Here is a 27820-nt window from a genome sequence, read left to right as displayed (position 1 = left end):
TGCTTTGCTTTGCTTTGCTTTGCTTTTAGCATCTCCCTCGTTGAAATCCGCTGCCCTGAATCACTGTGGCCTGCTTGGCTTTAGTTGTTTGGGAAACATTAATAACTGTTGGCAACCGCTGACCAAGGAGCTGAGCTTGCTGGATCAGAGCAGCGTCCTTGAGTGTCCCGTTCAGTCCCCTTGTTTCCTGTGCTGGTCTTGAAGAGACAGCACCGAGAGGCAGGGCTGGGGGTTTTCACACGGCTTTCTCTGTCTCTCTCCCTCCCGGTTTTCCTGCAGTATCTGCATGCCAACGGCGTGGTCCACCGCGACCTGAAACCAGAGAATCTCCTCTACGCAGATCTCTCCCCGGACGCTCCTCTCAAAATTGGTATGGCCGGGGAAAACCGTTTCCACAAAGTCGTTTTCATTTTTGATCTTGTCACGATTTTTTATAAAGTTATCCACGCTGGGGGGGGGGGTTGTCCTATGCTACCCTGCAGATTCAAGGCCTTTAGAAGGGGTGGGGGGAAACGTCCAAGGCTTTCAAAGGTTGGGCTTTTCCCGGGCTGTAGCCTGTAGCTGAAGGACAAGGCTGGAAGCCATAAACTGAAGTTAATTCTGAAAATCAGGTGCAAGAGGATATACCGATGGCACGGGTGGTGGAACTGGGCAGGGCTAGATTGATGCACAAGCGGAGGTTTAGGGCCTCCGATTAGGAAAGTCCTCTAAATTAACAGAAACAATAATAGAATCCTGGAAGGGACCACCGGGGTCATCTAGTCCAACCCCCTGCACAATGCAGGAAATTCACAACTGCCTCCCCCCCACACCCCCAGTGACCCCCTGTTCCATGCCCAGATGATCATAGAATCATAGAGTTGGAAGGGATCACCTGGGTCATCTAGTCCAACCCCCTGCACAATGCAGGAAATTCACAACTACCTCCCCCCCACACACACCCAGTGACCCCTACTCCATGCCCAGAAGATGGCCAAGATGCCCTCCCTCTCATGATCTGCCTAAGGTCATAGAATCAGCATTGCTGACAGATGGCCATCTAGCCTCTGCTTCAAAACCTCCAGGGAAGGAGAGCCCACCACCTCCCGAGGAAGCCTGTTTCACCAAAGAACCGCTCTAACTGTTAGAAATTTCTTCTTAATGTCTAGGTGGAAACTCTTTTGATTTAATTTTAACCTGTTGGTTCTGGTCCGACCTTCTGGGGCCACAGAAAACAACTCAGCCCCATCCTCTATATGACAGCCCTTCAAGTACTTGAAGATGGTTACCATATCACCTCTCAGTCGTCGTCTCTCCAGCCTAAACATACCCAGCTCCTTCAACCTTTCCTCATAGGACTTGGTCTCCAGACCCCTCACCATCTTTGTTGCCCTCCTCTGGACACGTTCCAGCTTATCTACATCTTTCTTAAATTGTGGTGCCCCAAACTGAACACAATACTCTAGTGAGGTCTAACCGGAGCAGAGTAAAGCGATACCATCACGTCGCGTGATCTGGACACTATGATGGGGGGAACCCCTCCAGGATCCCTGGCCAATCTGGCCTGGAGGATAATTGGCCCCAGAGTGGCGATCGGCATTACCCTGGGCATGTAAGAGAGGGCCATGAGAGCCAAACACTGACGCAACCCTTCCTCCGTCAGGGACAGGTGGTCAGGCGCTCACAAACTCCCTCAATTCTGTCTGCTTTGCCCCAGGTGATTTTGGGTTATCCAAGATTGTGGACGAACAGGACACGATGAAAACTGTGTGCGGCACCCCAGGATATTGTGGTAAGGGGACGAAAGCAGAAATGGCGGGAGAAGAACCACCCAGGAGAGGAGAAAAATTGTGCTTTTGCCTCGGTTGTCTGGGAAGGATCAATGCAGGGATCTCCACGCATACTGGATACTCTAGGCCAGGGGTCCCCAAACTTTCTGAGCTCCCATGGGCACCTTTTGGGATTCTGAGAAAAGATGGTAGGTGCAAGCACAAAATGGCTGCCACAAGAGGCGGAGCCAGACACGCCCAAACACTCACACAGGAAATCCAGGGACAGAGGAGAGGAAGGGCGATTTATTAAAAATATGTTGAGAAAGGGGAGTGAGAGAGAACGAAACCGACTGTGGCTCAGGGGTAGAGCATCTGCCGGGCATGCAGAAGGTCCCAGGTTGAATCCCCAGCATCTCCACTTAAAGGGACTAGGCAAGTAGATGATGTGAAAGGCCCCTGCCTGAGACCCTGGAGATTCATGGAAAGGGGCTGTGGCTCAGTGGCAGTGCATCTGCTTGGCGTGCAGAAGGTCCCAGGTTCAATCCCCGGCATCTCCAGTTTAGGGGACCAGGCAAGTAGATGATGTGAAAGACCCCTGCCTGAGACCCTGGAGATTCATGGAAAGGGGCCGTGGCTCTGTGGCAGTGCATCTGCTTGGCATGCAGAAGGTCCCAGGTTGAATCCCCAGCATCTCCACTTAAAGGGACTGGGCAAGTAGGTGATGTCAAAGACCCCTGCCTGAGACCCTGGAGAGCCTTGGAGAAGGGCTGTGGCTCTGTGGCAGTGCATCTGCTTGGCATGCAGATGCACTTGGCATCCCAGGTTCAATCCATGGCATCTCCAGTTAAAGGGACCGGGCAAGTAAGTGGTGTGAAAAGACCTCTGCCTGAGAGCCAGTCTAAGTAGACAATACTGACTTGGATGGACCAGGGGTCTGATTCAGTAGAAGGCAGCTTCATGTGTTCATGTGACATTGGGGTGGCATCCACCACAGAAACGTTCTTAACACGTATGCACAGCCCACCCACTTCCTGAAAACTCCTGGCAGGCACAAGGAAAGGTTCTTGAAAGTCCTAGAAAGTAGAACCCAAGCAACTTGTAAGGCTGTTTTGGTGTGTGATAATTATCTTTCAGCTTCCCCCTGAGGGGCAGGGGAAAGTTCCTACTAAGGATTAAGAGGGAGGAATTCCTGCAGTTTATAAGATGGCGGGCCGTTCCCTTAGGCAGGATAAATGCTGCTGCAGTCGTCTTGTTTGTGGGCTTCCTAGAGGCACCCAGTTGGCCGCTGTGTGGACAGACTGCTGGACTTGATGGGCCTGGATCTGATCCAGCAGGGCCTTTCTGATGTTCTTATGAGGAAGGGGAAGAGATCCCTTTCAAATCCCTCAAAGGCCCAAATGAATTTCCATCAATCAGGTTTGCTTTTCCAGAGTCTCCATCAAATCATATATGCTGATTTCTACCCCCACCTTTAGACCCATTCGTTGTTGTCCCCGCAGGCAGCACCTGCCACCAATGCCTAACTGTATTCGACAAAGGATTTAGTTTGATAGATTTACTTCCTCTTATAATTTTCAAGTTATGTAACCTGGACAGCGTGGTGTAGTGGTTAAGAGCGGTGGTTTGGAGCGGTGGACTCTGATCTGGAGGACCGGGTTTGATTCCCCACTCCTCCACATAAAGCCAGCTGGGTTGCCTAGGCCTAGTCACGGTTCTCTTAGAGCTCTCAGCCCCACCTACCTCACAAGGTGTCTGTTGTGGGGAGGGGAAGGGAAGGTGATTGTAAGCTGGTTTGATTCTTCCTTAAGTGGTAGAGAAAGTCGGCATATAAAAACCAACCCTTCTTCTTCTTCTTCCAATTGACCTTCCGGCTTGTCCTTTGCGCCATTCAGAAACACCTGGAGAATTGCCTTTCTGTTTATCTCACCTGCTCTGCAGCAGATGAAAGGCAATCTAATCTGCACCTGTGAACCCGGCCTTGGCGTCCCAAGTTTTCAGGCCCTTCTCCAGGAAAACCTGCACTGTTTCCATGATGCTTAATCCACCATGTTCAGGCGAGATTCTCCCCGCCCCCTCGAAGCCAGGCGTCTTCACACCCTCTGCAGATGTCGCACGTTTTTTCTTCTTCCTCCTTTGCTTGAAAATCCCCCTGGAAACGAGTGGGAATGAAATACCGCTCGTGCCCCGGCGGCGTTTTGCTCTCTCTCTCTCCTTACAGCTCTCAGTTGCAAGTGACGATCCCTCTCGCTTCTGTCGAGGGTGGGGTGTGAAAGCGTGGGCCGGAGGCCGATCCGGTGAAACGAGCGGGCGTGTAAAAGGAGCGCTGGGTGGGCGTGAGTGGGCGACACGCCCGGGTGGCACTCAGGCTTATGCCAGCAGGGCTGCATGCCAAAGAATGTTCTGAAAATTTTAAAATAGAAAGAACAAAAACCAACCATGAATTTTCTTTTCTTTTTAAAACGCCTTCAGCTCCTGAAATCCTCCAAGGGTCGCCGTACGGTCCAGAAGTGGATATGTGGTCGGTCGGAGTCATAACGTACATCTTGTGAGTGAGCTTTCCCTACCTTTGCCACTTTTTCTTCTTCCTCTGCCAGCAGGTCTGCAAACCGGTGAGAAATGAACTTGCCTTCCCTCCGTCTTCGAAGGCTCGATGTGCGGCTCCCCTCTCCTCCCATTATATTAGGTGGTGTGGAACACAGGCAGGACAATGCTGCTGCAGTCGTCTTATTTGTGGGCTTCCTAGAGGCACCTGGTTCGAGCCCACCACAGACGGTTCTGCATTTTGTGATGCCTAAATACAGTCCTGACCTGGATGGCCCAGGCTAGCCTGATCTCGTCAGATCTCGGAAGTTAAGCAGGGTCAGCCCTGGTCAGTATTTGGATGGGAGACCACCAAGGAAGTCCAGGGTCACTACACAGAGGAAGGCAATGGCAAACCACCTCTAAAAATCTCTTGCCCTGACCTGGATGGCCCAGTCTAGCCCCATATCATCAGTTCTTGGAAGCTAAGCAGGGTCCACCCTGGTTAGGACCTGGATGGGAGACCACCAAGGAGGTCCAGGGTTGCTATGCAGAGGAAGGCAATGGCACAACCACTTCTGTTCGTCTCTTTCCTTGAAAACCCTGCGGAGTCGCCATAAGTCAGCTGCGACTTGATGGCACTTTCCACCACCAAATGCATGCAACCAGCGTGTGGTTCGGTCCGTGGAATTCCGCTGGGCTTACTTCAGAGTAGGCATGCTTGGAACTGCACCTCGACAGGCAGAAGGGGTAAAAGGAAGCTGGGGCCTTTCCGTGCCTTTCCCGTCAACTCTGAGCAGAATTTTCAAAGCTAGGTCTGACCGCCTTTTATTTTATTTGATTAAAAATCTTATTGATTTTTTTAAGTATGGGATACAAAATCAAAAAGGGATACTGGGGGGGAAGAAAAGGAAAAAATCATAAACATAAGCAAGGTAAAACAACCACCTGAAGCATTATTATTAGAATCCCTGCTATATTTACTGTTGGGATATTTTCTGTCAATGTTAAAAAATATTACTACACGAAAATATAAATTCCACCATTTTATACCAGTTACTGCATTAGTTTAAACTTTAAAAACATTATCATGTTGTTATTATTTTTAAACAGTTCTACCTTTCAGCACCTAACTATAACAAGAAGTGCCTGCTAGATATGTCTCGTACGTTGTTCCAATTCAATTACATATCATTGCATAATTCATATATCCCCTTTACCACTTCATAAATTCTCATTTTCATAATAGGATATTCATATTTCCCTGTTTCACCTCTATATATGGCTAATGTCACAATTCGACCGCCTTTTATTTTTGCTGGGTTGTGTGCGCCTGTGCGCGCGCATGTGTTGGCGGAAACAGATGGCTGCCGTGGCCAATCCAAACGTGTTTGTTTTGGATTCCCCCGTTTGCAATCTCTAGCCAAGTTTAAAGCAGTGGGGCCCCGAGGCTTTTTAGTAAAACATGAGCGTGTGCGTTTCCCTTTCTGACTGAATGGACATTGGAATGGAAGACAGCAAAGCAGCAGATGGTTGGTGAATGAGTGTGTGTATTAAAAATCTGTTCTGCGGTCGCAGGGGAATTGTCAGCTTGAAAACATTCCTTTTCTTTACAGGCTCTGGGACGTGCTAGTCTGTCCTGTCGGGGAAAAAAACCAAGAATAAATTAGTCAGTTAATTAAAAAGTAATCTGTTCAATCGATTACGTTCAAATACATTTGCTTGTTAACTGAAATATTGAAAAAGGGGAACAAGCAGTGTGTTCCTAAGGAGAGTTACCGCAGTCTAAGCACACTGAAATGAATGGGGACTAGACTGGAGTAACTCTCCTTAGGAATGCACAGAAAGAAACTCAACCTAAAAGTCAGGGGAAACCAAAGGGATTGAGCTAAACACAATCTAATATGGCAACCAGTAAATCTGTTTTTATTATATATCGAGCACAATTGCATTTAAAAACACAGGGCCTAAAAACCAACCGGGTTCTCCAGATTAGAGTCCGGCGGTCATGTGGAGGAGTGAGGAAATCGAACCCGGTTCTCCAGATTAGAGTCCGCCACTCATGTGGAAGAGCTGGGAATCGAACCCAGTTCTCCAGATTAGAGTCTGCTGCTCATGTGGAGGAGTGGGGAAATCGAACCCGGTTCTCCAGATTAGAGTCCGCCGCTCTTAACCCCTACACCCACGCTGGGAGCAGGGCATCACTTTCCCCCGCCTGCACGGTTTCCCTAACCAAAAGTGCCGCCCTCCCCTAGACATTAGAAAGAACTTTCTAACAGTTAGAGCGGTTCCTCGGTGGAACAGGCTTCCTCGGGAGGTGGTGGGCTCTCCTCCCCTGGAGGTTTTTAAGAAGAGGCTAGATGGCCACCTGTCAGCAATGCTGATTCTGTGACCTTAGGCAGAAGATGAGAGGGAGGGCGTCTTGGCCATCTCCTGGTCACTAGAGGTGTGGAGGGGGGAGGTCGTTGTGAATTCCCTGCATTGTGCAGGGGTTGGACTAGATGACCCTGGTGGTCCCTTCCAACTCTATGATTCTGGGATTCTAAGCCCCGGTAGGGGATAAGGCCCGGGAAGGGAATTTAAACCCTCCCTTCCCCAGTAACCCTCCAGCCGCTTTTTAGGATTAACACTTCAGAGGTTCCAGCCGCAGAAGTCCAGCGTTTGACCCTCTTGCACCAAAACCAAAACAACAGCCTTTGGCTCAGACTGGAATTAAACCCCTCCGCTCTTAACCACTACACCACGCTGGCTCTCGTTTTTGCTTGTGACCTGGTTTTTGCTTCATGCCTGGTTTTGTGTTTTTTTAATCCCCAGGTTGTGTGGCTTCGAACCGTTCTTCGACCCGAGAGGGGATCAATATATGTACAGCAGGATTCTAAACTGTGACTACGAATTTGTCTCTCCTTGGTGGGACGAGGTGTCGCTCAACGCGAAAGATTTGGTGAGTAATTTTGAGTCCTGTCTACTAGACCAGGGCTTCTGGCACTTTTTCCACCCGCGACCCCTTTTCGCCCGAGAAATTTTTACGCGGCCCCGGGTATCTAGGTATATAAAATAGGTACACAAGTCAAACATTTACTGATAACAAATCATAAAGAAATTTATTTTAAAGCAATGGCAGTAACAATAAATGTATGTATTTTAAAACAGTGCTTTGGTATACATATAATTTTACCATTTATTTGAGACGAAAGCAAATTTGCATACTAATTTGCATGCTGTTGCCAAATTTTTCGCGACCCCCACATTCAGTTACGCAACCCCATAGGGGGTCCTGACCCACAGTTTAAGAAGCTTTACTAAACCAATGCTTCTTAAACTGTGTCGTGACCCCCTATGGGGTCGCATAACTGAATTTGGGGGTTGCGAAAAATTTGGCAATAGCAAATAGCTGCTGGACTTGATGGGCCTGGGTCTGATCCAGCAGGGCCTTTCTTACGTTCTTATCCCCTACCAGTGGCCAGGGAAGACCTGGCAACCCTAGGCTGGGTTAAGGAGAATGCAGGGAAAACCACCGCGTGGACACTCTGCCGCTGCTACGAAGGCCTCCGCGTTCCCAGTCATCGCTGGTGTTTATCACGATTGCTCTCTTCCGGGCAGGTTCAAAAACTGATCGTTTTGGATCCCCAGAAAAGGCTGACGGTGCAGCAGGCTCTGGAGCATCCCTGGGTCATGGGCAAAGCTGCTAAGTTTGCTCACATGGACAGTACGCAGAAGAAACTACAGGAATTCAATGCGAGAAGGAAGCTGAAGGTAAGGGCTGAGAAAGGCCTGGGGTGGGGTGGTGGGGAGACAGAACGCCTCACTGGAGTTTCTCAGATTGTGAGTGTGTAGGTAGAAATCTTGTGTTCGGGAGGGATCTTGAATGGAAAACCGTGGAGCCTTGCTCTTGATGAAGTGAGACCAACCTACCTCCAGTTTGAGATGTATCATCCAGCGGCCGTGCTTCGCATGCCTTCTGCTGATCGCTGTCCGGAGCAGGGCATTTTCTGCGTTGGCCCCCTCTTTTTACGGAACGCTCTCCTCCAGGAAGTTTGATACAAGCCTTTGCCTCAGGCCTTCCAGAACCTGCCGAAACCTGCCATGTTCCAGATGGTGTTTAATTTTAGCTGCAGTCCCATCCCAGGAAAGTCCCACTGATTAGATGTCAGTAGGATTCTGTACAGGGCTGCTTAGGATCACTCGGTCTCGTTTTTATTATCTGTTTTCTGTGCTGGGGACTGTGCTTTCAGTCCTGCAAATTTAAGAATCTTCCACATGTTTGTTCTGCTTGCTGCTGTTGAGAGCCAGCAGGGTGTAGTGGTTAAGAGCAGTGGACTCTAATCTGGAGAGCCTGGTTTGAGTCTCCACTCGCGCACACGAGCAGTGGACTCTAATCTGGTGAACCAGGGTGGTTTCCCCACTCCTCCATATGAGTGGCAGACTCTAATCTGGGAGACCGGGTTTGATTCCCCACTCCTCCGCATGAGCGGCGGACTCTAATCTGGAGAATCGGGTTCGATTCCCTACTCCTCTGCACGAGTGGCAGACTCTAACCTGGTGAACTGGGTTGGTTTCCCCACTCAAACACATGAAGTCTGCTGGGTGACCTTGGGCTAGTCACAGTCCTTTCCTAACTCTCTCAGCCCCACCTGCCTCACAAGGTGTCTATTGTGGGGAGAGGAAGGAAAGGCGATTGTAAGCCACTTTGAGACTCCTTAAAAGGTAGAGAAAAGTATAAAAACCAACTCTTCTTCTTCTTTCTTCTTCTTCTGTTTTGTTGTGAGGTTTTGGGTTTTTTGCACAGGGGACCAGCAGAGCAAGTCACAAATGTATTTTGTAAACACCAAATATCCTCTCTCACCTTGTTTTATACAGGCGGCAATGAAGGCGGTCGTGGCTTCTAGCCGTCTGGGCAACCACAGCCACCACGACGGTTCTCGAAACGGGCGTCATCCGGACACGGCCAAAGAACCCCGCCTGGACCAGGGAGCAGAGAGCCCCCACGTTGGCGAAGACGACCTTTACAGCAAACCCTCCGGGACCAGTTTGCCAGAGGCTGACCCGGCAGCCCCTTCGGCCGATGCGGAGGCCCTTGAATCCTTCCGAATCGAGTACTCCGTCGCCCCGGAGGTTGCGATGAACGGCAGCGGCTGCCCGAGTTAACCCTGCCAAAGCCCAGCACTTTTGCTCCGGCCAACCATTCCAGGGGGCAGAGTCTATTCCCCCACCGCGCCGTGGATAGACCCCCCCGCAAAAGCCACCTGCCGATTGAGAGAGCGTGCAGAGGGAGGGGAAACTCGTGCTGACGGAGAAATAACGTGGTTGTGTATAACTGTTGCATGTGGACCGGACCCTGGCTTCGACGAACAGTTTAGCTCATGCTACGGACTTTACCCCATCCCCTTAACGTTTCCCAAAACATAAACGTGTTTTAATGCCCCGCTGTTTTAAAAAAAGAAATAGGGTAGCAGAGGAAAGCGACTGAGTGGGTTGCTTGGGGCAGGGGTGTCCCACCCTTAGAGCCCCACAAAAGAGAGACAAGCAGCCTGCTTTGAAACCATGCCCCGGATTTGACACACAGTGGAAATTTCGATTTTTAAAATTCAGGTATATCAGGGATTTGGGGAGGGGCCGTGGCTCAGTGGTAGAGCATCTGCTTGGCATGCAGAAGGTCCTAGGTTCAGTCCCCGGCGTCTCCAGTTAAAGGTATTAGGTAAAGAGGTGGTGTGAAAGACCCCTGCCTGAGACCCTGGAGAGACGCTGCCGGTCTGAGTAGACAATACTGACTTTGATGGACCAAGGGTCTGGTTCAGTAGAAGGCAGCTTTGTGTGTTCATGTGATGCTTTTTGTTGTCATCAATTTTGGAATCTTGTTGACAGTTTTAGCAAAAAGAAGGGCAACAGCTTTCATTGGGATATTGTTTTGAAAGGGGGAGATTATCTCAGTTTCTTATTTATTTGAAAAGGTTGTCGCCCTGCCTCTCGAAAACCCCAGCAAACCAAGGGGTCGCTCAGCAGCCATGAGAAGTCTCACAAATGCACACTGAACAGCAGCCGAACCGCAAATTCCACTTGGCGGCTTTTGGAAGAGGGCTTTGCCACGAAGAACAGCACAGACGTTCAGCTGGGAGGTTGGCACAATCCCAGTGAGGCCGCCTTGGCAGTCGCGCGGGGGCAAAGCAGCTTAGACAGTCTTTTTTTAAAAAAAAATTGAAAGATTGGAATGTACCTTTGAATTATTGCCCCCAAAATTCCTTTCAAAGATCAGCTACTCGTTATTTCTTCCCATGTATTGCAGATATCTTTTTTTAAAAAAAACATTGATTTATTGCCAGGGTTGGTTTATCAAAGAGGAGAGGAGTGGGAGAGAGGGGGAAATTGTAGACCTTTTGTCTTGGGAACAAGGAGGAGGGGCTGTGGCTCAGTGGTTGAGCATCGGCTTTGCATGCAGAAGGTCCCAGGTTCTATCCCCGGCATCTCCAGTTAAAGGGACCAGGCAAGTAGGTGATGGGAAAGACCTCCGCCCGAGACCCTGGAGAGTTGCTGCCGGTCTGAGTAGACAATGCTGACCCCGATGGACCAAGGGTCTGATTCAGTATAAGGCAGCTTCATGTGTTCATGTGTGTTTCCTCTACCCCTGAGCTGGTTTTACCCCACTAGGGACTTGTATCTTTCCCCCCCAACAGGAGTAAAGGCCGTTTGGGATTGTTTTTTCCCCCAGTGACAAATGTCAGGGGAGGAGAGGGTTACATTTTCCCTCCCTCTCTTCCGTCCTCCTCTTCCTCTCCTCGAGAAAGCAGTTCCGGAGGCTGCATTTGTAAAAAATTTCGACGCTAGGAGTATAGCATTGCTTTCCATTTTAAGGGGCCGGGCTCAGTTAGGACGAGATGGTGTTATGCTATTGTGTAAGTAGCCTTTCGCTGAATACAGGGAAGAGGTTGTGATCTGTAACAGTAGATGATCCTAGTTCATGATCGTTATGACAATGACAATTTAAATTATAGAGACATAGAAAGAGACAGTAAACAGACAGCGCCGTCTGAACATTAGATCACCCAGATGCCAGGGATTGATTTGCTGGCTCGGTCGCTGCCGTCTTCTGCCGGCTGGGGCTCTCCAGCGTGCTTTGGGAGAACCGCCAGAAATTAATCAATAGAACGACAGAAAGGGTCTGGTAAGGGCAAAATATACCCGGAAGAGCCTCCAGGGTGTATTTCTGGCAGTGGGGGGAAGTGGTTCTGCTGGGCGTCTGCGTTAGACTGTGATCCAGCCGCATTTCATGCAGCAGATCTGTCTGCCTTCAGGAGAGGCTGTCCGTCGCATCTCTGTGAGTCTGTTCTGCCCTGGCCTCATTTCCGTTAGCCTTTGCTGGGTGTGCGGGGGAGAGAGGGTAGGTGACATGATTTTCAATGTAGAGACAGCACGTAACTCCCTCCAGTCAGGAGGCACTGACCTGCCCAGCAATAAAGGGAGTGAATGGAAGGGAGGGGAGGGGCTGTGGCTCAGTGGCAGAGCCTCTGCTTGGCATGCGGAAGGTCCCAGGTTCAGTCCCCAGCATCTCCAGTTAAAGGGACCAGGTAAGTAGGTGATGTGAAAGACCCCTGCCTTAGACCCTAGAGAGACATATAGAGGGGCTGTGGCTCAATGGCAGAGCATCTGCTTGGCATGCCGAAGGTCCCAGGTTCAATCCCCGGCATCTCCAGTTAAAGAGGCCAGGCAAGTAGGTGATGTGAAAGACCCCTGCCTGAGACCCTGGAGGGCCGCTGCCAGCCTGAGTAGACAATACTGACTTTGATGGACCAAGGGTCTCATTCAGTAGAAGGCAGGTTCATGTGTTCAAGGGACACTAGAGGGTGCCTGTTAGGACTATGCCTATCAGCAAGCAAAATGCCTTTCTTTGCAAGGGGCCATGCATCTGTGGAGGCGCAATGTGTCTCTTGGTGCTCCGTGCACAGATGCGCACGGCATTGCCAGATGAGGGAGTACTGTTAGTGGGGGCTAAGGATGGATGGCCGGATCTGCTCTTGGGATAACCCCCCCACGCCACCCCGAGCACACGTTAATTTCCCCTGTAGTAGAAAAGTGCAGGTGTTGTCTAGGAGGACATAAAGGGGTACTGCACTGGGTCAGGACATAAAGGGGTACACACCTGGCCCCAGGTGATCCCCTCTGTTAACAATTCTATTTGCATAGCTAGGGTTGCCAACCTCCAGGTAGTAGCTGGAGATCTCCCGCTATTACAACTGTTCTCCAGGCAACAGAGATCCGTTCACCTGGAGGAAAACGGCCGCTTTGGAAGGTGGGCTCTATGGCATTATACTCCATCAAAGTCCTTCCCCTCCCCAAACCCTTCCCTCCCCAGGCTCCACCCCCAAAATCTCCAGATATTTCCCAACCTGGAGTTGGCAACCCTATGCATAGCCCTCTCTTTCATCTGCATGGCCCCGTTCTTGGTCACAGTAAAGGAGAGGATGTTGTCGGCCTGGAAACTGGCCTTGATATAGACTGGGGGTCCCTAGTGTGGTGCCCATGGACGCCAGGCACCCACGGACACCTTTCCTGGCACCCACCCAGTGGTGGGTGTAGTGGTTAAGAGCGGTGGTTTGGAACGGTGGGACTCTAATCGGGAGAACTGGGTTCGATTCCCCACTCCTCCCCATGAAGCTAGCTGGGTGACCTTGGGCTAGTCACAACTCTCTTAGAGCTCTCTCAGCCCCACCGACCTCACAGGGTGCCTATTGCGGGGAGGGGAAGGGGGTTGTCAGCCGGTTTGATTCTGCCTGAAACGGTAGAGAAAGTCGGCACATAAAAACCAACTCATCTTTTTCTTCTTGTAGAAAGTGGGAAGGGCCCGGTGGGGCTTTTGCCCAGCAGGGTTTCTGACGGGCCGTTGAAGATTTGAGATACGCAGATGTTTTAAAATGTTGCTTTGGCAGCAGCTGCCCCCACAGCACAAGGATCTCCACTGTGTGGCGGAGGGTAAGCGGCGGCGGCCATTTTGTGGCCGGCCCCGCCTCCTGTGGCGGCCATTTTGTGGCTGTGCCCACCACGCTGCATCAGAACTCCAAAGGTGCCTGCCGGCTGAAGAAGGTTGGGGACCCCTCATAGATATATTTGGACTGATAAGACAAGACATGCAGATTATCCTGAGCTAAGAAGACCAGTCCCTTGTCCCAAGGAGCTTATAGTGTAAATGTTGAGGAAGACAAGAAGCGCCCATCAGTGGTATGGAGAGAGCAGAGATGGGTCATCTGCTGAAGCTGGAGGGGGAGAGATCCAAAACAGATAAAAGGAAGCGCTTCTTCGCACAACGCATAGTTTAAACTGTGGAACTCCCTGTCCCAGGATGTGGCGATGGCTGCCAACTTGGAAGGCTTGAAGAGGGGGATGGACATGTTCATGGAGGAGAGGGCTATCCATGGCTGCTAGTCAAAATGGATACCAGTCATGGTGCATCCTTATTATCTCCAGGATCAGAGGAGCATGCCCATTATATTAGGTGCTGTGGAACGCAGGCAGAATAATACTGCTGCAGTCGTCTTATTTGGGGGCTTCCTAGAGGCACCTGGTTGGCCCCTGTGTGAACAAACTGCTGGACCTGATGGGCCTGGGTCTGATCCAGCAGGGCCTTTCTAATGTTCTTATGTTCACTAAATAATGAAGCTACATTTCGTCACTCTGACCTGGGGTAAAACCCGTTCCAAGATACAGAAATCGGAGAGGAACCCCTCGGAAGACACTCCCCAACGTGTCTTAAAAGAAGCTTCGTTGGGAACACAGGTTGACAGCATCCAACACATTGGTCGGAGCAACTCCCCCCAGGAAGTATTTTCAGCCTCAACCTTCCTGAGTTTTCCAGTGTAGAGTTCCAGCCAGAAGCGACGCCAAAATATTCCTCCCAATCTCGCCTCGATCCTCACTTAAGTCGGAATGGAATTTCTTCTTCCCGATACATTTCTGAGCCTCAAAGCAGCCATGACTTAACCCATTGGGCTCTTCTGCCCCGTAAGGGATCTTACGTAGTGATAGCATCTAGAAAGCCATCCGCAAGAGGACCGTCCCATCAAGGCATCATCTGAACTGCTAACATGGATAAAGGGTGAGAGATTCAAAACAGACAAAAGGAAGTATTCCTTCACAATGCATAGTTGAGTTGTGGAACTCCCTGGCCCAGAATGTGCTGATGGCTGCCAACTTAGAAGGCTTTAAGAGGGGAGTGGACATGTTCATGGAGGAGAGGGCTATCCATGGATACTAGTCATGATGCATACCTATTCTCTCCAGGATCAGAGGAGCATGTCTATTCTGTGAAGTGCTGTGGAACGCAGGCAGGATAATGCTTCTGCAGTCGTGTTGTTTGTGGGCTTCCTAGAGGCACCTGGTTGGCCACTGTGTGAACAGACTGCTGGACTTGATGGGCCTTGGTTTGATCCAGAAGGGCTTTTCTTATATTCTTATGAAGGGATTATCTTGCTGCTAATATCGGCAATTGTTGCTAATGCCTGGCCTACTCTTCCTCAACATGCCTGGTGTAGTAAGCATTTTCAAGTGTTGGACCTCTGCAATAAATCTTTGACGAGTGTCTAAAGAAGAGAAGATTGAAGACATCTCACTATGTGGACCACCAACACAATACTCCGGTTAAATGGTTGCCTGAAATTCAAGGGCTAAGCTTCTGCTTGCACGATGTTGCTTACAATCCCCTACTTAATGCATCCCAAACCTTGTCTTGGGCCGCGGTTGGAAGGCTGGTCTCATTTATTTATTTATTTATTCATTTTTGTGGCCTGCCGTTTAATTACTTCGCAGAACTGGAAAGCAATTAAGGTCTGGCAGGCTGGCTGGGGTGTTGGGTGACACGGGGAAGGCAATCTGCAGGGGCCACCTTTTTTAACAAGCGGGGAAGCAGGGAATCGGCAAGGAGCTGGCCCTTGGAGGCGAAGAAAGTCGATTAGCAAACCGACACGTTGGTTTTTAGGGAGTGGTCGGGTTGCGATCCCGTCTACCGTGCGGGTGGGTAAACCCCGCTCGGTAAGAACGTAAGAAGCCCATGCCTTTGGTAACATTGCACCCCTTCCAAACCATCGTATTGAAGGGCTTGTGAACAGTGATTTTTTCATTTTAATCAATGCATTTTTTAAAAAAAAAACTTCATTATTTGGCTATCTTTGTATGGTCGGTCAGCTGGATTTAGGCGCACTTGTATAGGAGGCTGTTCTTATGTCCGTTGTCTCTGGATGGGATTGTGCTGCCCCTTGCACCCTTTTGTCTGTGTTGTAATGACTGTGGTTATTATACCTGTCGTGTGATTTCCCTCCGATGCCAGGAAGTCTTTAGCAGCAGCGGCTGGCACTGCCCCGCAAAAATGCTACAAGTCCTAGTCGCTGTCCAAGGTGTGGTACAATGGACTTCTCCAGTTCTGCGGAGCCAAACTAGGGAGGGCCTGTGGCTCGGTGGTAGAGCATCTGCTTGGCATGCAGAAGGTCCCAAGCTCTATCTCTGGCATCTTCAGCTAAAATGATAGGTGGTAGGTGAGCCAGTGTGGTGTAGTGGTTAAGAGCGGTGGACTCTAATCTGGAGAACCGGCTTTGTTTCCCTACTCCTCCACATGAGCGGCGGACTCTCATCTGTCTAGAATGGCATACCAAAGTCTGTGACCATAAGAAGAAGAAGAGTTGGTTTTTATATGCCGATTTTCTCTACCACTTAAGGAAGAATCAAACCGGCTTACAATCACCTTCACTTCCCCTCCCCACAACAGGCACCTTGTGAGGTCGGTGGGGCTGAGAGAGCTCTAAGAGAGCTGTGACTAGCCCAAGGTCACCAACAGGCTTCATGTGTAGGAGTGGGGAATCGAACCTGGCTCACCTGATTAGCCAGTGCCGCTCACGTGGAGGAGTGGGGAATCAAACCCAGTTCTCCAGATCAGAGTCCACCGCTCCAAACCACCACTCTTAACCACTACACCACGCTGGCCCCCAAATTCTCCAAACACATATTTGCTCCTTCCCCCAGCTAATTGAAAGTTTTATTTTGTTAATAACTCTGATTACAGATTAGGGTGGCGGCCCGGTTTTCTTCCACAAGAAGAAGTAAAAAACGTGTGTGAAATTTCCTACGGCGTTTAGATGTGAAATTCTCGAGGCCAGTTTGCCCTGGTAGCATCAAAAAGGAAGGAAGGAGAATCTGACATTCGAGAGATTTAAATTCAGCCATTTTTGCTAGAACTCTTTGTCTCTTTTGGCCAGGAAATATTTGTATAAAGGGGAAGAAAAGGAGGGTACCAGTTGCCATCACCTTTAAACGTTTGGCAAATTGATCCAGCAATCGCTTAATTATTTATTTTATTTTTTAAGAAGAGGACTTTCTTTAAAAGGTCACAGAACAGCTGCCCATTAGGATCGCTCACCACAGCGATGACCCTAGCCCCTCTTCGGCTGGTGCAGGCCTGTGGAAGTTGTGATCCGCTAAGCCAAACTTCCCACGTCAGCCAGCTGCTGTGGCTTGGCAGGCGTGAATAACTTCCCCGTTTTCCCATCTTAGAAAGCGACCAAGGTGGCTGCTTTCTCCATCCCGTGACCGGCCACCATGTTGGCTGGGTAGCTGTGTTCAGTTTCGGGAATCCAGCTTGCAACCGACTCCACACAGCAATAGGACAGGTGATCATGGACAAACTCGGGATGGAAGCAGGGAGTCCCGTTTTCCCCGTGGAAGTATTTCTTCACACAATGCATAGTTAAATTGTGGAACTCCCTGCCCCAGGATGGGGTGATGGCTTCCAACTTGGAAGGCTTTAAGTGGGGGTGTGTGGACATGTCCATGGAGGAGAGGGGTATCCATGGCTACTGGTCAAAATGGATACTAGTCATGATGCATACCTGTTATCTCCAGGATCAGAGGAGCATGCCCATTATATGAGGTGCTGTGAAACACAGGCAGGATGGTGCTGCTGCAGCCGTCTTGTTTGTGGGCTTCCTAGAGGCACCTGGTTGGCCACTGTGTGACAGGCTGATGGGCCTGGGTCTGATCCAGCAGGGCTTTTCTTATGTTCTTATGGAGGTTGGGGCTATCCATGGCTACTAGTCAAAATGAATACTAGTCATGATGCACACCTGTTCTCTCCAGGATCAGAGGAGCACGCCTAATATATTGGGTGCTGCGTAACACAGACAGGGCAATGCTGCTGCAGTTGTCTTGCTTGGGGGCTTCCTGGAGGCACCTGGTTGGCCATGGTGTGAACAGACTGCTGGACTTGATGAGGCTGGGTCTGATCCAGCATGGCTTTCCTTATGATCTTATGAGACGCTGTGAATGCAAGCGTAGGCAGAACTGTTGCATTGGGGGGGGGGATAACATTTCATTGCCCATAACCAGCCTCCCGAGCAAAAAAAAACCCCACTTATTTCTGAGGCTTTTGTGTGCTGACGAAAAAGAAAAAACAAAACCTGTTTGTAGTAGTATATAGTGGTTGACGTTCCCAAACCATCTCTTGGTTTCTGATTCTGAAGACGTATATTTATTCATTATCCCGCTGAATTCATGGTGATCTTGCAATGCAAATGCATCGGAAGAAACAGGTGTGAGGTTATAGATGTGTATTTCAGGCTATACCAATTTAGCAGTTCAGCCGAACGGAAGCTTTTTTCAATGTCATAAGTATATATAAAAGCATAAACTGGTAATAAAATTATCTGTAACTATAATATCTTTGTTGCTGGCTGTTTTTAAAAAGGCATAATATGGACTCCCCCCCCCCCCCGTGCATCATGACTTGATTGGTGGATGGTCCAGAAAACTGAAGGGCTTTCTGAGTAGAATCTGGGAGACCCAGATTCAAATCCCCATACTGCCATGGAAGCTTGATGGGTGACCTTGGGCCAGTCACACACTCTCGGCCTAACCTACCTCAAAGGGTTGGTGTGAGGACAAAACTGTAGAGAGGAGAAAGATGTGAGCTGCCTTAGGCCCCCATTGTGGAGAAAAGTGGCATAGAAGTGAAGTAAAATCAATAACTACGCAGAAGAACCTAAGCAGCTTCAAAAACATTAAGGGTCTTCCGCTCAGATGTAAATTCAAAAGCTCACTGCCTCGGCTGCTTTGAAAAAGGTAAATTCCATGCTGGCCATAATTAGACGAGGAATAGAGAATAAAACTGCTGCTATCGTACTGCCCTTGTACAAATCTATGGTGAGACCACATTTGGAATACTGTGTATAGTTCTGGTCACCACACCTAAAAAAGGATATTGCAGAGCTTGAGAAGGTGCAGAAAAGAGCAACCAAAATGATTAGGGGACTAGAGCAAATGTCCTATGGGGAGCGGTTAAGACGCTTAGGGCTGTTTAGCTTGGAAAGAAGGCGGCTGAAGGGAGACATGATAGAGGTCTATAAAATTATGCATGGTTTGGAGAGTGGACAAGGAGAAGTTTTTTTTCTCCCTGTCCCATAATACTAGAACACGGGGTCATCTGCTAAGGCTGGAGGGTGAGAGATTCAAAACAGATAAAAGGAAGTATTTCTTCACACAACGCATAGTTAAATTGTGGAACTCCCTGCCCCAGGATGTGGTGATGGCTGCCAGCTTGGAGGGCTTTAAGAGGGGAGTAGACAGATTCATGGAGGAGAGGGCTATTCATGGCTATTAGTTAGAATGGATACTAGTCATGATGCATACCTATTCTCTCTAGTATCAGAGGAGCATGCCTATTATTTTGGGTGCTGTGGAACACAGGCAGGATGGTGCTGCTGCAGTCGTCTTGTTTGTGGGCATCCTAGGGGCACCTGGTTGGCCGCTGTGTGAAGAGACCGCTGGACTTGATGGGCCTGGGTCTGATCCAGTATGACTGGTTGTAGTTTTATCCTGGAAAACAAGCTCTCTGCTCGTTGGATATAAACTGAAACTTGGGGTGGTGGTGGTAATCCTTTAAATTGTCTCTTTGATCCAGTTCCCATTGGATGGGAAAAGCCAGCCGGGAAGCCGCTGGATCTTCAAGATTCCTGGATATTTTGCTTTATTTGACCCTTTATGTGTGTCAACTGCACTTGGGGGTGGTGGGTTTTGAATGAAGTGCAGCAGAAGGGCCTACCTGATTTAATCGGTCAGTCAACTATGCATCACATGTACCACTCTATGTACTCCTGCACTAGCCCACAAAACGTAGTTTCCAGCGTGCCTGCCTAAACATCTCTGTGTGTCATCTGAATGCTAAAACTGATATTATTTTTCTAAGACGGGCTCCACCGGTCAAGCGGTTGGTGCTACTGGGCCTTTTCTGTATTCATCTGCGAATGGGAGTGACTCGGGTTCCCAAACTGCACTTAATAAAATCACTATATTCCACATACAAATCCCTCCCTGCGGGCAAGATGTGACTACTTGGAAATTAATCCCTTTCAGCAAAGTCCTGCTTCTCCCGGCAGTTTCTCGTCATTTTCAAGCTATTAATTCTCCGCTGTTCTCTCCGGGCATTCCAGCTCGCTTATGAATAAATGCTTTATTAGCTCGTGTGGTTTAAGAAAGAGTCCTTAAAGGGTTTCCTTTGCCAAAGTCACTGCCCGCTTTTAAACTGACTAGTTAATCGTTGACTAGTTAATCGTTGATTATTTTTAAAAGACCCTTATGAAAATAGATAAACACTATTATGAAAATCCTCCCTTCAGGAAAGGATGAGAGGGTCATCTCTCTCTCTCTTTCTCTCTTTATCTCTCTATCTTTTTATCTCTCTATCTTTTTATCTCTGTGTGTATCGCCCTGCCCTAGATGGCCCAGACTAGCCTGTTCTCGGAAGCTAAACAGGATCTGATGAGATCAGGCTAGCCTGGGCCATCCAGGTCAGGGCAAAAGACATACAGAGGTGATTTGCTATTGCCTGCCTCTGCGTAGCAACCCCGGACTTCCTTGGTGGTCTCCCATCCAAAGACTGACCCTGCTTATTTTCGGAGATCTGATGAGATCGGGCTAGCCTGGGCTATCCGGGTCAGGGATCTCTGTGCTATCGCTGACCCCTTTTAAGACACCATCCAGCTGACATGACTTCAACTAATAAATCACAATAGATGGAGTTCCCATTTGAGGTCGCTTCGCTTCCCTCTTGACGCCCCAGGATAAGGCTTACAAACTGGACCTCTTGCCCTAAAATGATTTACTGGAAGCTTAGGTGTGCAGGGATTTTCGAAGCTCTCGGCTTTTAAGCCCGCTTTATGGATTTTTTCAGACCTCGTGATGGTTTAATGGCTAGCTTCCCTGCTGTTTTTGAGTAGTAGGTTTCCAAATGATTGGCTGCACACTAAGGTTATCTGGGGTGGAACTCTATAATCAATGTACACCATCAAATATTTAAGGTATTATTTTAAAAACAAAACGACAAAAGATCAGATTACCCATATTTAGTGGTTTGGTGGGTAAGCAGGTATGCTTCAGTCCCTTAATACATCACACTTTGACAAGTTTAATTTGGGATGGATGCTGCTGCTGTTAGAATTTTATCACTTGGATGATTTAGAATCATACAGTTGGAAGGGACCACCAGGGTCATCTAGTCCAACCCCCTGCACAATGCAGGAAGTTCACAACTACCTCCCCCCCACGCCCCCAGTGACCCATACTCCACGCCCAGAAGATGGCCAAGGTGCCCTCCCTCTCATGCTCTCCCTAAGGCCATAGAAGCAGCATTGCCGACAGATGGCCATCTAGCCTCTTCTTAAAAACCTCCAGGGAAGGAGAGCTTACCACCTCCCAAGGAAGCCTGTTCCACCGAGGAACCGTTCTAAATGTTAGAAAATTCTTCCTAATGTCTAGATGGAAACTTCTGATTTAATTTCAACCCGCTGGTTCTGGTCCAACCTTCTGGTGCAACAGAAAACAGCTCGGCACCATCCTCTCTATGACAGCCCTTCAAGTCCTTGAAGATGGTTATCATATCCCCTCTCAGTCTTCTCCTCTTCAGGCTAAACATCCCCAGCTCCTTCAACCTTTCCTCATAGGACTTGGTCTCCAGACCCCTCACCATCTTCGTTGCCCTCCTCTGGACCCGTTCCAGCTTGTCTACATTTTTCTTAAATTGCGGTGACCAAAACGGAACTCAATACTCTAGGTGAGGTCTAACCAGAGCAGAGTAAAGCGATACCATCACTTCTTGTGATCTGGACACTAGCATTTGTATTGCTAGTTCAATTCATAAGTAGGCTTCTAGAGGCTGAAATTGTACTGCTGCGTTTTTGGCCATTTCAAGAATGTCTAATTTGATCTGACAGCTTACTAGAGGTTACATGTGCCAGTCTAGAGGCCTGGTGAACATTTTTATTTCATTTATCACTCGCCTGGAAGCCAACATTAGAGGAAGCAGAGCTAGAGGGAGATAAAATTCCAGCTGACCCTTTTTGTTGTTGTTCCGAGTATGCATCATTGAGAACGCATGCATGCACACTCAAGTGCCACATGAGAGGTGGTAGATGCTCTTTCTTGAGCAATGCTCCTATGTGCAATGAACACAAGCTGCTGAATGGAGATTTATCTCTCTTGTGGGGAGGGGCCGTGGCTCTGTGAAAGAGCCTCTGCTTTGCATTGAGAAGGTCCCAAGTTCAATCCCTGGCATTTCCCGTTAAAAGATTCAGGGCAGGTGATATGGAAAGACCTCTGCCTGAGGCCATGGAGAGCGGCTGCCAATCTAAGTAGACGGTACTGATCTTGATAGGCCAATCATCTGATTCAGCATAAGGCAGGTAAAGGCGTTCAGTTTATTTATGGGAGGGCGCATAGCTCAATGGTGGAGGATCTGCTTTGCATGCAGAAGGTCCCAGGTTCAATTCCCGGCATTTCCAGTTAAGCACCAGATAGTAAATGATGTGAGAGACCTTGACCTGATACCCAGGAGAGCTGCTGCCAGTCTGATTACACAATACTGACCTTGATGGACCAATGTTCAGCATAAGGTCAGACAGTGTGTCTTCATGTGTGTCCATCATGGTAGCCACTGCTGGTTCAAGGAAGGAAGAAGAAGAGTTGGTTTTTATATACCGACTTTCTCTACCACTTAAGGGAGACTCAAACTGGCTTACAATCACCTTCCCTTCCCCTCCCCACAACAGACACCCTGTGAGGTAGGTAGGGCTGAGAGAGTGTGACTTGCCCAAGGTCACACAGATGGCTTCGTGTGTAGGAGTGGGGAAACAAATCCAGTTCACCAGATTAGCCTCCGCCGCTCATGTGGAGGAGTGGGGAATCAAACCGGTTCTCTAGATCAGAATCCACCTCTCCAAACCACCACTCTTAACCACTACACCATGCTGCTTTTCAATTTGGGGAGAGGCTGTGGCTCAGTGGAAGAGCCTCTACTTGGCAAGCAGAAGGTCCCAGGTTCAATCTCTGGCATCTCCAGTTAAAAGGACCAGGTGATGTTAAAGACCTCTGCATGCAGGGGCAGTTTATAGTGCCACAGGTAAAATACCCTTATTTGGGGCACTTCACTATTACAACTGATCTCCAGCCGATAGAGATCAGTTCCCCTGGAGACAGTGGCTGCTTTGACAATTGGTCTCTATGGCATTGAAGCCCTTCCCCAAACCCCACCCTCCTCAGGCTCTGCCCCGAAAACCTGCCGGTTGCAAAGAGGGACCTGGCAACCATAATGCAACCCCAAACAGAGTTAGCAAGGCCCAGGGCCTAAGGTGCCACTGTACGGTTGGTGGACAGATTTCCTCCAGAGGCATCACCCCCAAATCTCCAGGAATTTCACAGGCCAGAGTTGGCAACCCTACAAAAGCTCACGCTGGGCATTCATGTTTAGGGTTGCCAGTTCAAGGTTGGGAAATACCTGAAGATTTTGGGGGTGGAGCCTGAGGAGGGAGGAGTTTGGGGAGGGGAAGGACTTCAATACCATAGAGTCTAATGGCCAAAGCGGGCGTTTTCTCCAGGGGAACTGATCCCAGTTGTAATAGCGGGAGATCTCCAGCCACCACCTGGAGGTTCAGGAAAAATAGTAACCTGTGCTGAAATAGTATAGACTGAGAGAGAAGGCAGCACGAGGCTCAAAACTAAAAGTAAATATATATATAAGAAAAAATATATATGTAATGAAGGCCCAATGTTATACTACATTCATCAACAAGCAAAAAAATAAAGCAGAAAGAAATTTACTCGAGAGTAATGTGTTACAGCACACAGGGAATGCCTCGCAGGGCTTAATTCAACATTGCCACTGAGGGTCAATAAATGAAATGAGTATTAACCCATACAGCATCTATAAGAAGCCACATAGGGCTACAATCTATCAATAAGCCGCTAAGGGCTACAATTCAACAATGTGACAAATTGCACTAATAAACAACGTGTTGAAATAATTTGTGCAGTCACTTTATATAATCACTGAAAAACAAGGAATGAGAAAGACAAAATAGCAGTAAACGGCAATTAGCAGGTAGGTGGCAAACACGCGTTTCGGGAAAAAAACTTCTTCAGCTTGCCAACCGGAACTATTGTGGAAACCACCGCAGCGGATTGCTTTCAGATGTTGATAAGTATTCACAGCGTGTTTCCATGCCATCAGAAAGTTAAATTTCCAAAATGAACATGTGGTGCAAGGAGCCTCAATCGGAAGTGTTCTGCTGTATCATATGACTGGCCACGACATCAAGGAACAAGGAGTCAAGTCTCAAAGTCTTTAAGGTGCCACTGGACTTCTGCTCTATTTCTCTAGGACTAGAATGCCCTTAAGCGTAAGAAGCAGGGAACAGCTTTTCCAAAATCTGTATAGCCCTGAGCCGTGGCTGGCAGAGGGCTGCCACTGTAGGGTTGCCACCCTCCAGGTGGTTAGCAAAAACAAAACAAAGGCACCTTCGTGGCTATACCTTGGCGGTTTGGAAATTAGCACGGGTAAAAGGTACACAAATGCACAGAGCCAGTTAGCAAAATGCAAATATTAATAGGTGCTAGAAAAGAGAGACAAACAGTGTGAAGCAAATATTCCTAACAACTGTGACTAGACAATTTACAATATATACATGGAATTAGTAATTTTACAGGCAAAAAAGTCCTCTTCTTAAATATTTCAAAGATGATCCGTTCCAATGGCATAAGTTATTCTCAGGTATAAATCCAACAGGTATAGATCCAAAATTTATAGATCAAAAGATGGGGGACGGCCGTTTCAACTTGGTTTTTCAGCCCCACATTATCTCTTCCATACAATGGTAATTCAAAGCCTAGCAAAGTCCATAAAGGTTCAATATTAAGCCACAGCAATGTCCACAAGTTCCCAAATGGGATACTCCTGGTGTTACAACTGATTCCAGGCAACCGAGGGCAGGTCACCTGGAGAAAATGGCCACTTTGGGAGGTATTGTACCCCACTGAAGTCTCTCCCCAAACCCCACCCTCCTCAGGCTCCACCCCCAAAATCTCCAAGTATTGCCCAACCCAGAGCTGGCAAACCCAAGCTGTCCAATATTTTCTGATGCACATCCAGATGGGTGAACACACCGTATTGTCATTTACTTATCCACTATCTCTGTGTGTGATTATTATGTGCCAGTGATTCTCAGAACTAATGAAACCCTCAGCGAACTCACAGAGGAGACTCTCGGGTGTGTCTCTGCATGATTTACTGTTCTGACCTCCTTCCAGCCTGCTGCACTTAGGCACCTGTTGCATTGTTGTGTCTCTGCAGCGGGTTTCCCTGACCCAGTCAACCTGCGCTCTTCTGCAGGTAGCGTGCAAATCATTGTCGTGTAAGAATCAAGATAATGTGCTAATGAGGGTGTGGTATGTGAATGTGGAACCATTGTATCCTGAAGTGATCTGTTAATGAAGAGCCTCAGTATACAATGTTCAGGATACAATGGTTCCACATTAACATACCACACCCTCATTAGCACATTATCTTGATTCTTACAGGACAATGATTTGCACGTTACCTTTAATACTTTGCAGGACAATGACTCAGCTCAAACCCAACCCCTTTCTGACTATATATTACTCTTCCTACACACTTGACACTGAGAGACTCTGTCCTTCAGTGTTACCCCTCTGAAGATGCCTGCCACAGCTGATGGTGAAACGTCAGGAAAGAAAATACCAAGACCACGGTCACACAGCCCGGATAACCTACAAGAACCAATGAACTCTGACCGTGAAAGCCTTCGACAATATCTATGAATACAGTTTGTAACAATTAGATTTCTGCTAGCAGGGAAAACCCTGGAGATTTGGGGGGCGGTGGAGCCTGGGGAGGGCAGAGATTGTGGATGGGAGGGACATAAATGGGGTATAGTGCAATAGAGTCCACCCTCCAAAGCAGCCATTTTCTCCAGGTGAACTGATCTCTTATCAGCTGGAGATCAGTTGTAATTGCAGATCTCCAGCCACCACCTGGAGGTTGGCAACCCCAGGTTAGGAGAGGGGGCGACCGAGCAAGCGTAGGAGAAATCTAGCACTAGGGAAAAGGTGTAAACAACCTGACACCCAATCAGAGGACAAGGAAGAGAGGAGCGAGTTTCTGATTGGCTCTTCTCTCTCTTCCCTCCTAGAGACCGTTAAAAGGCCCCCCTTTATCCAGGGGAGACCCAACGTCACCTTCTCCGTTTTGAATGGCGAAGGAGCGAGCAGGAAGAACAAAACTCTGAATCATGATTGGTTGGTCTTCTGCTCCTTTAGGACGGGGGGAAAGGCAAACCCCTGCAATTGGATTGGCTCCTCCTCTAATCCGTTAGAGTCCCGAGAGGAAAGCCTCGGAAAGGGATTTGGTAAAGATCCAAATTAATACGCAAACGTCCCCTTTCCCCCTCCTTGTTCGAAGGAAGGCGGGCCTAAGGAAGCCCTTTCGTGATTGGCTCCTGTTCCCGCCAGTAGGGAGAGCCGAGGCTTCACGTTCTTTGAGAAGAGGGAAAGCGACGCTGAAAAGGGGGCGGGGAGGCGAAGCGGTGTCGTCATCATTCCGCGGCGGCAAAAACAGTGGGGGCCCCTCCCCTCGGAATGCGGGTTCGATTCCCGTCGCCCGCAGTTTTGGCGCTAAGGTAATAAGCGACGGGGGGGAGTTTTATACATGGGGGGAAGGAATTAATTTTGCTCAGGGTATTAAAAAAAGATAGGGTTCGGCTCGAATGTAATGGAGGGCGGAAGTGAGGAGTGTGGACAACTCCCTCCCCCAGGGTTTTATCTGTCTAGATTTGGGATCTTTCTCCCTGAATTAGGGGGGGGGGAGTACGGTTGGGTCCTCCCCCCCATTATATCTGGGAAACACCCCCCCCCAGGAAACTACCTTTCCCCTCACCACGGTCTAGGGTTGCCAACCTCCAGGTAGGACCTGGGGATCTCCCAGAATTACAGCTGATCTTCAGAGATCAGTTTCCCCTGGAGGAAATGGATGCTTTGGGGGAGGGGACTCTATGGCATTGAAGCCCCCCCCTCCCCAAACCACGCCTTCCTCAGGCTCCGCCCCCCAAAACCTCCAGGTAGTTCCCCACCCCAGAGCTGGCAACCCTAGCTGGGGGCTCTGGCTTCTTCTGCCCCACCAGCAGCGGCTGGGTGGGGCTGGGGTTACATTTATTTCCCCCAAACAAAATTGGGACGGCCATTTGGCAGCTTGCCCCCCACTGGTGGAAAATGCCTTGTCCTTTTTTTTGGGGGGGGGGGGAGGATATTTTCAAAAAGGTCCTGTTCCCACTATTTGGGTTGCCATCTCCGGGTTGGGAAATACCTAGAGATTTAGGGGGGTGGAGTGTGAGGAGGGTGGGGTTTGGGGAGGGGCTTCAGTGGGGTACACTGCTATAGAGTCCACCTGTGGCTCACTGGTAGAGCCTCTGCTTGGCATGCAGAAGGTCCCAGGTTCAATCCCCGGCACCTCCAGTTAAAGGGACCAGGCAGGAAGGTGGTGTGAATAGACCTCAGCCTGAGACCCTGGAGAGCCATGGAGAGGGGCCGTTGCTCAGTGGTAGAGCATCTGCTTGGCATGCAGAAGGTCCTCCCAGGTTCAGTCTCCAGCACCTCCAGTTAAAGGGACCAGGCAAGTAGGTGATGTGAAAGACCTCTGCCTGAGACCCTGGAGATCCGCTGCTGATCTGAGTAGACAATACTGACTTTGATGGACCAAGAGTCTGATTCAGTAGAAGGCAGCTTCATGTGTTCAAACACTTTGAAATCTTACTTTGGGGTGGGGCCATGGCTCACCGGTAGAGTCTCTGCTTGGCATGCAGAAGGTCCCAGGTTCAGTCCCCAGCATCTCCAGTTAAAGCGACTAGGCAAGTAGGTGATGGGAAAGACCCCTGCCTGAGACCCTGGAGAGCCGCTGCCGGTCTGAGTAGACAGTACTGACTTTGATGGACCAAGAGTCTAATTCAGTATAAGGCAGCTTCATGTGTTCAAACATGCCATTTTCTCCAGGTGAACTGATATTGGTTGTCTGGAGATCTGCTGTAATAATGGGAAATCTCCAGCCACCGCCTGGGGCTTGTCAACCCTATTTATTGTGTCCCTCTCCCCTAAGAAGGGCGGACTTTCTCCGTCTCCCTGAAAATATGGAAGTAAACCAGCATTTCCTTCCCTGGCAATACAAAGGGAGGGGAATTCAGCTGCAC

General features: G+C 49.0%; 2 protein-coding genes across 2 annotated transcripts in view; both read left to right on the top strand.

The window, feature by feature from the left end:
- Positions 1-9416, top strand: part of LOC130494017 (calcium/calmodulin-dependent protein kinase type IV-like) — a 40280-nt gene extending 30864 nt beyond the window's left edge. Inside the window, exons 6-11 of the mRNA XM_056867648.1 lie at positions 280-370; positions 1697-1771; positions 4221-4296; positions 7086-7212; positions 7872-8024; positions 9129-9416. Coding sequence (XP_056723626.1) covers positions 280-370; positions 1697-1771; positions 4221-4296; positions 7086-7212; positions 7872-8024; positions 9129-9416 — 810 coding nt within the window. The remainder of the gene's footprint in view (positions 1-279; positions 371-1696; positions 1772-4220; positions 4297-7085; positions 7213-7871; positions 8025-9128) is intronic.
- DAZAP1 (DAZ associated protein 1) overlaps positions 1-27820 on the top strand; it is a 157238-nt gene that overhangs the window by 19909 nt on the left and 109509 nt on the right. The window lies entirely within an intron of this gene.

Source organism: Euleptes europaea, chromosome 2, assembly GCF_029931775.1.
Source record: "Euleptes europaea isolate rEulEur1 chromosome 2, rEulEur1.hap1, whole genome shotgun sequence".
Classification (NCBI taxonomy): domain Eukaryota; kingdom Metazoa; phylum Chordata; class Lepidosauria; order Squamata; family Sphaerodactylidae; genus Euleptes; species Euleptes europaea.
This window is presented reverse-complemented; position numbering and strand designations above follow the sequence as displayed.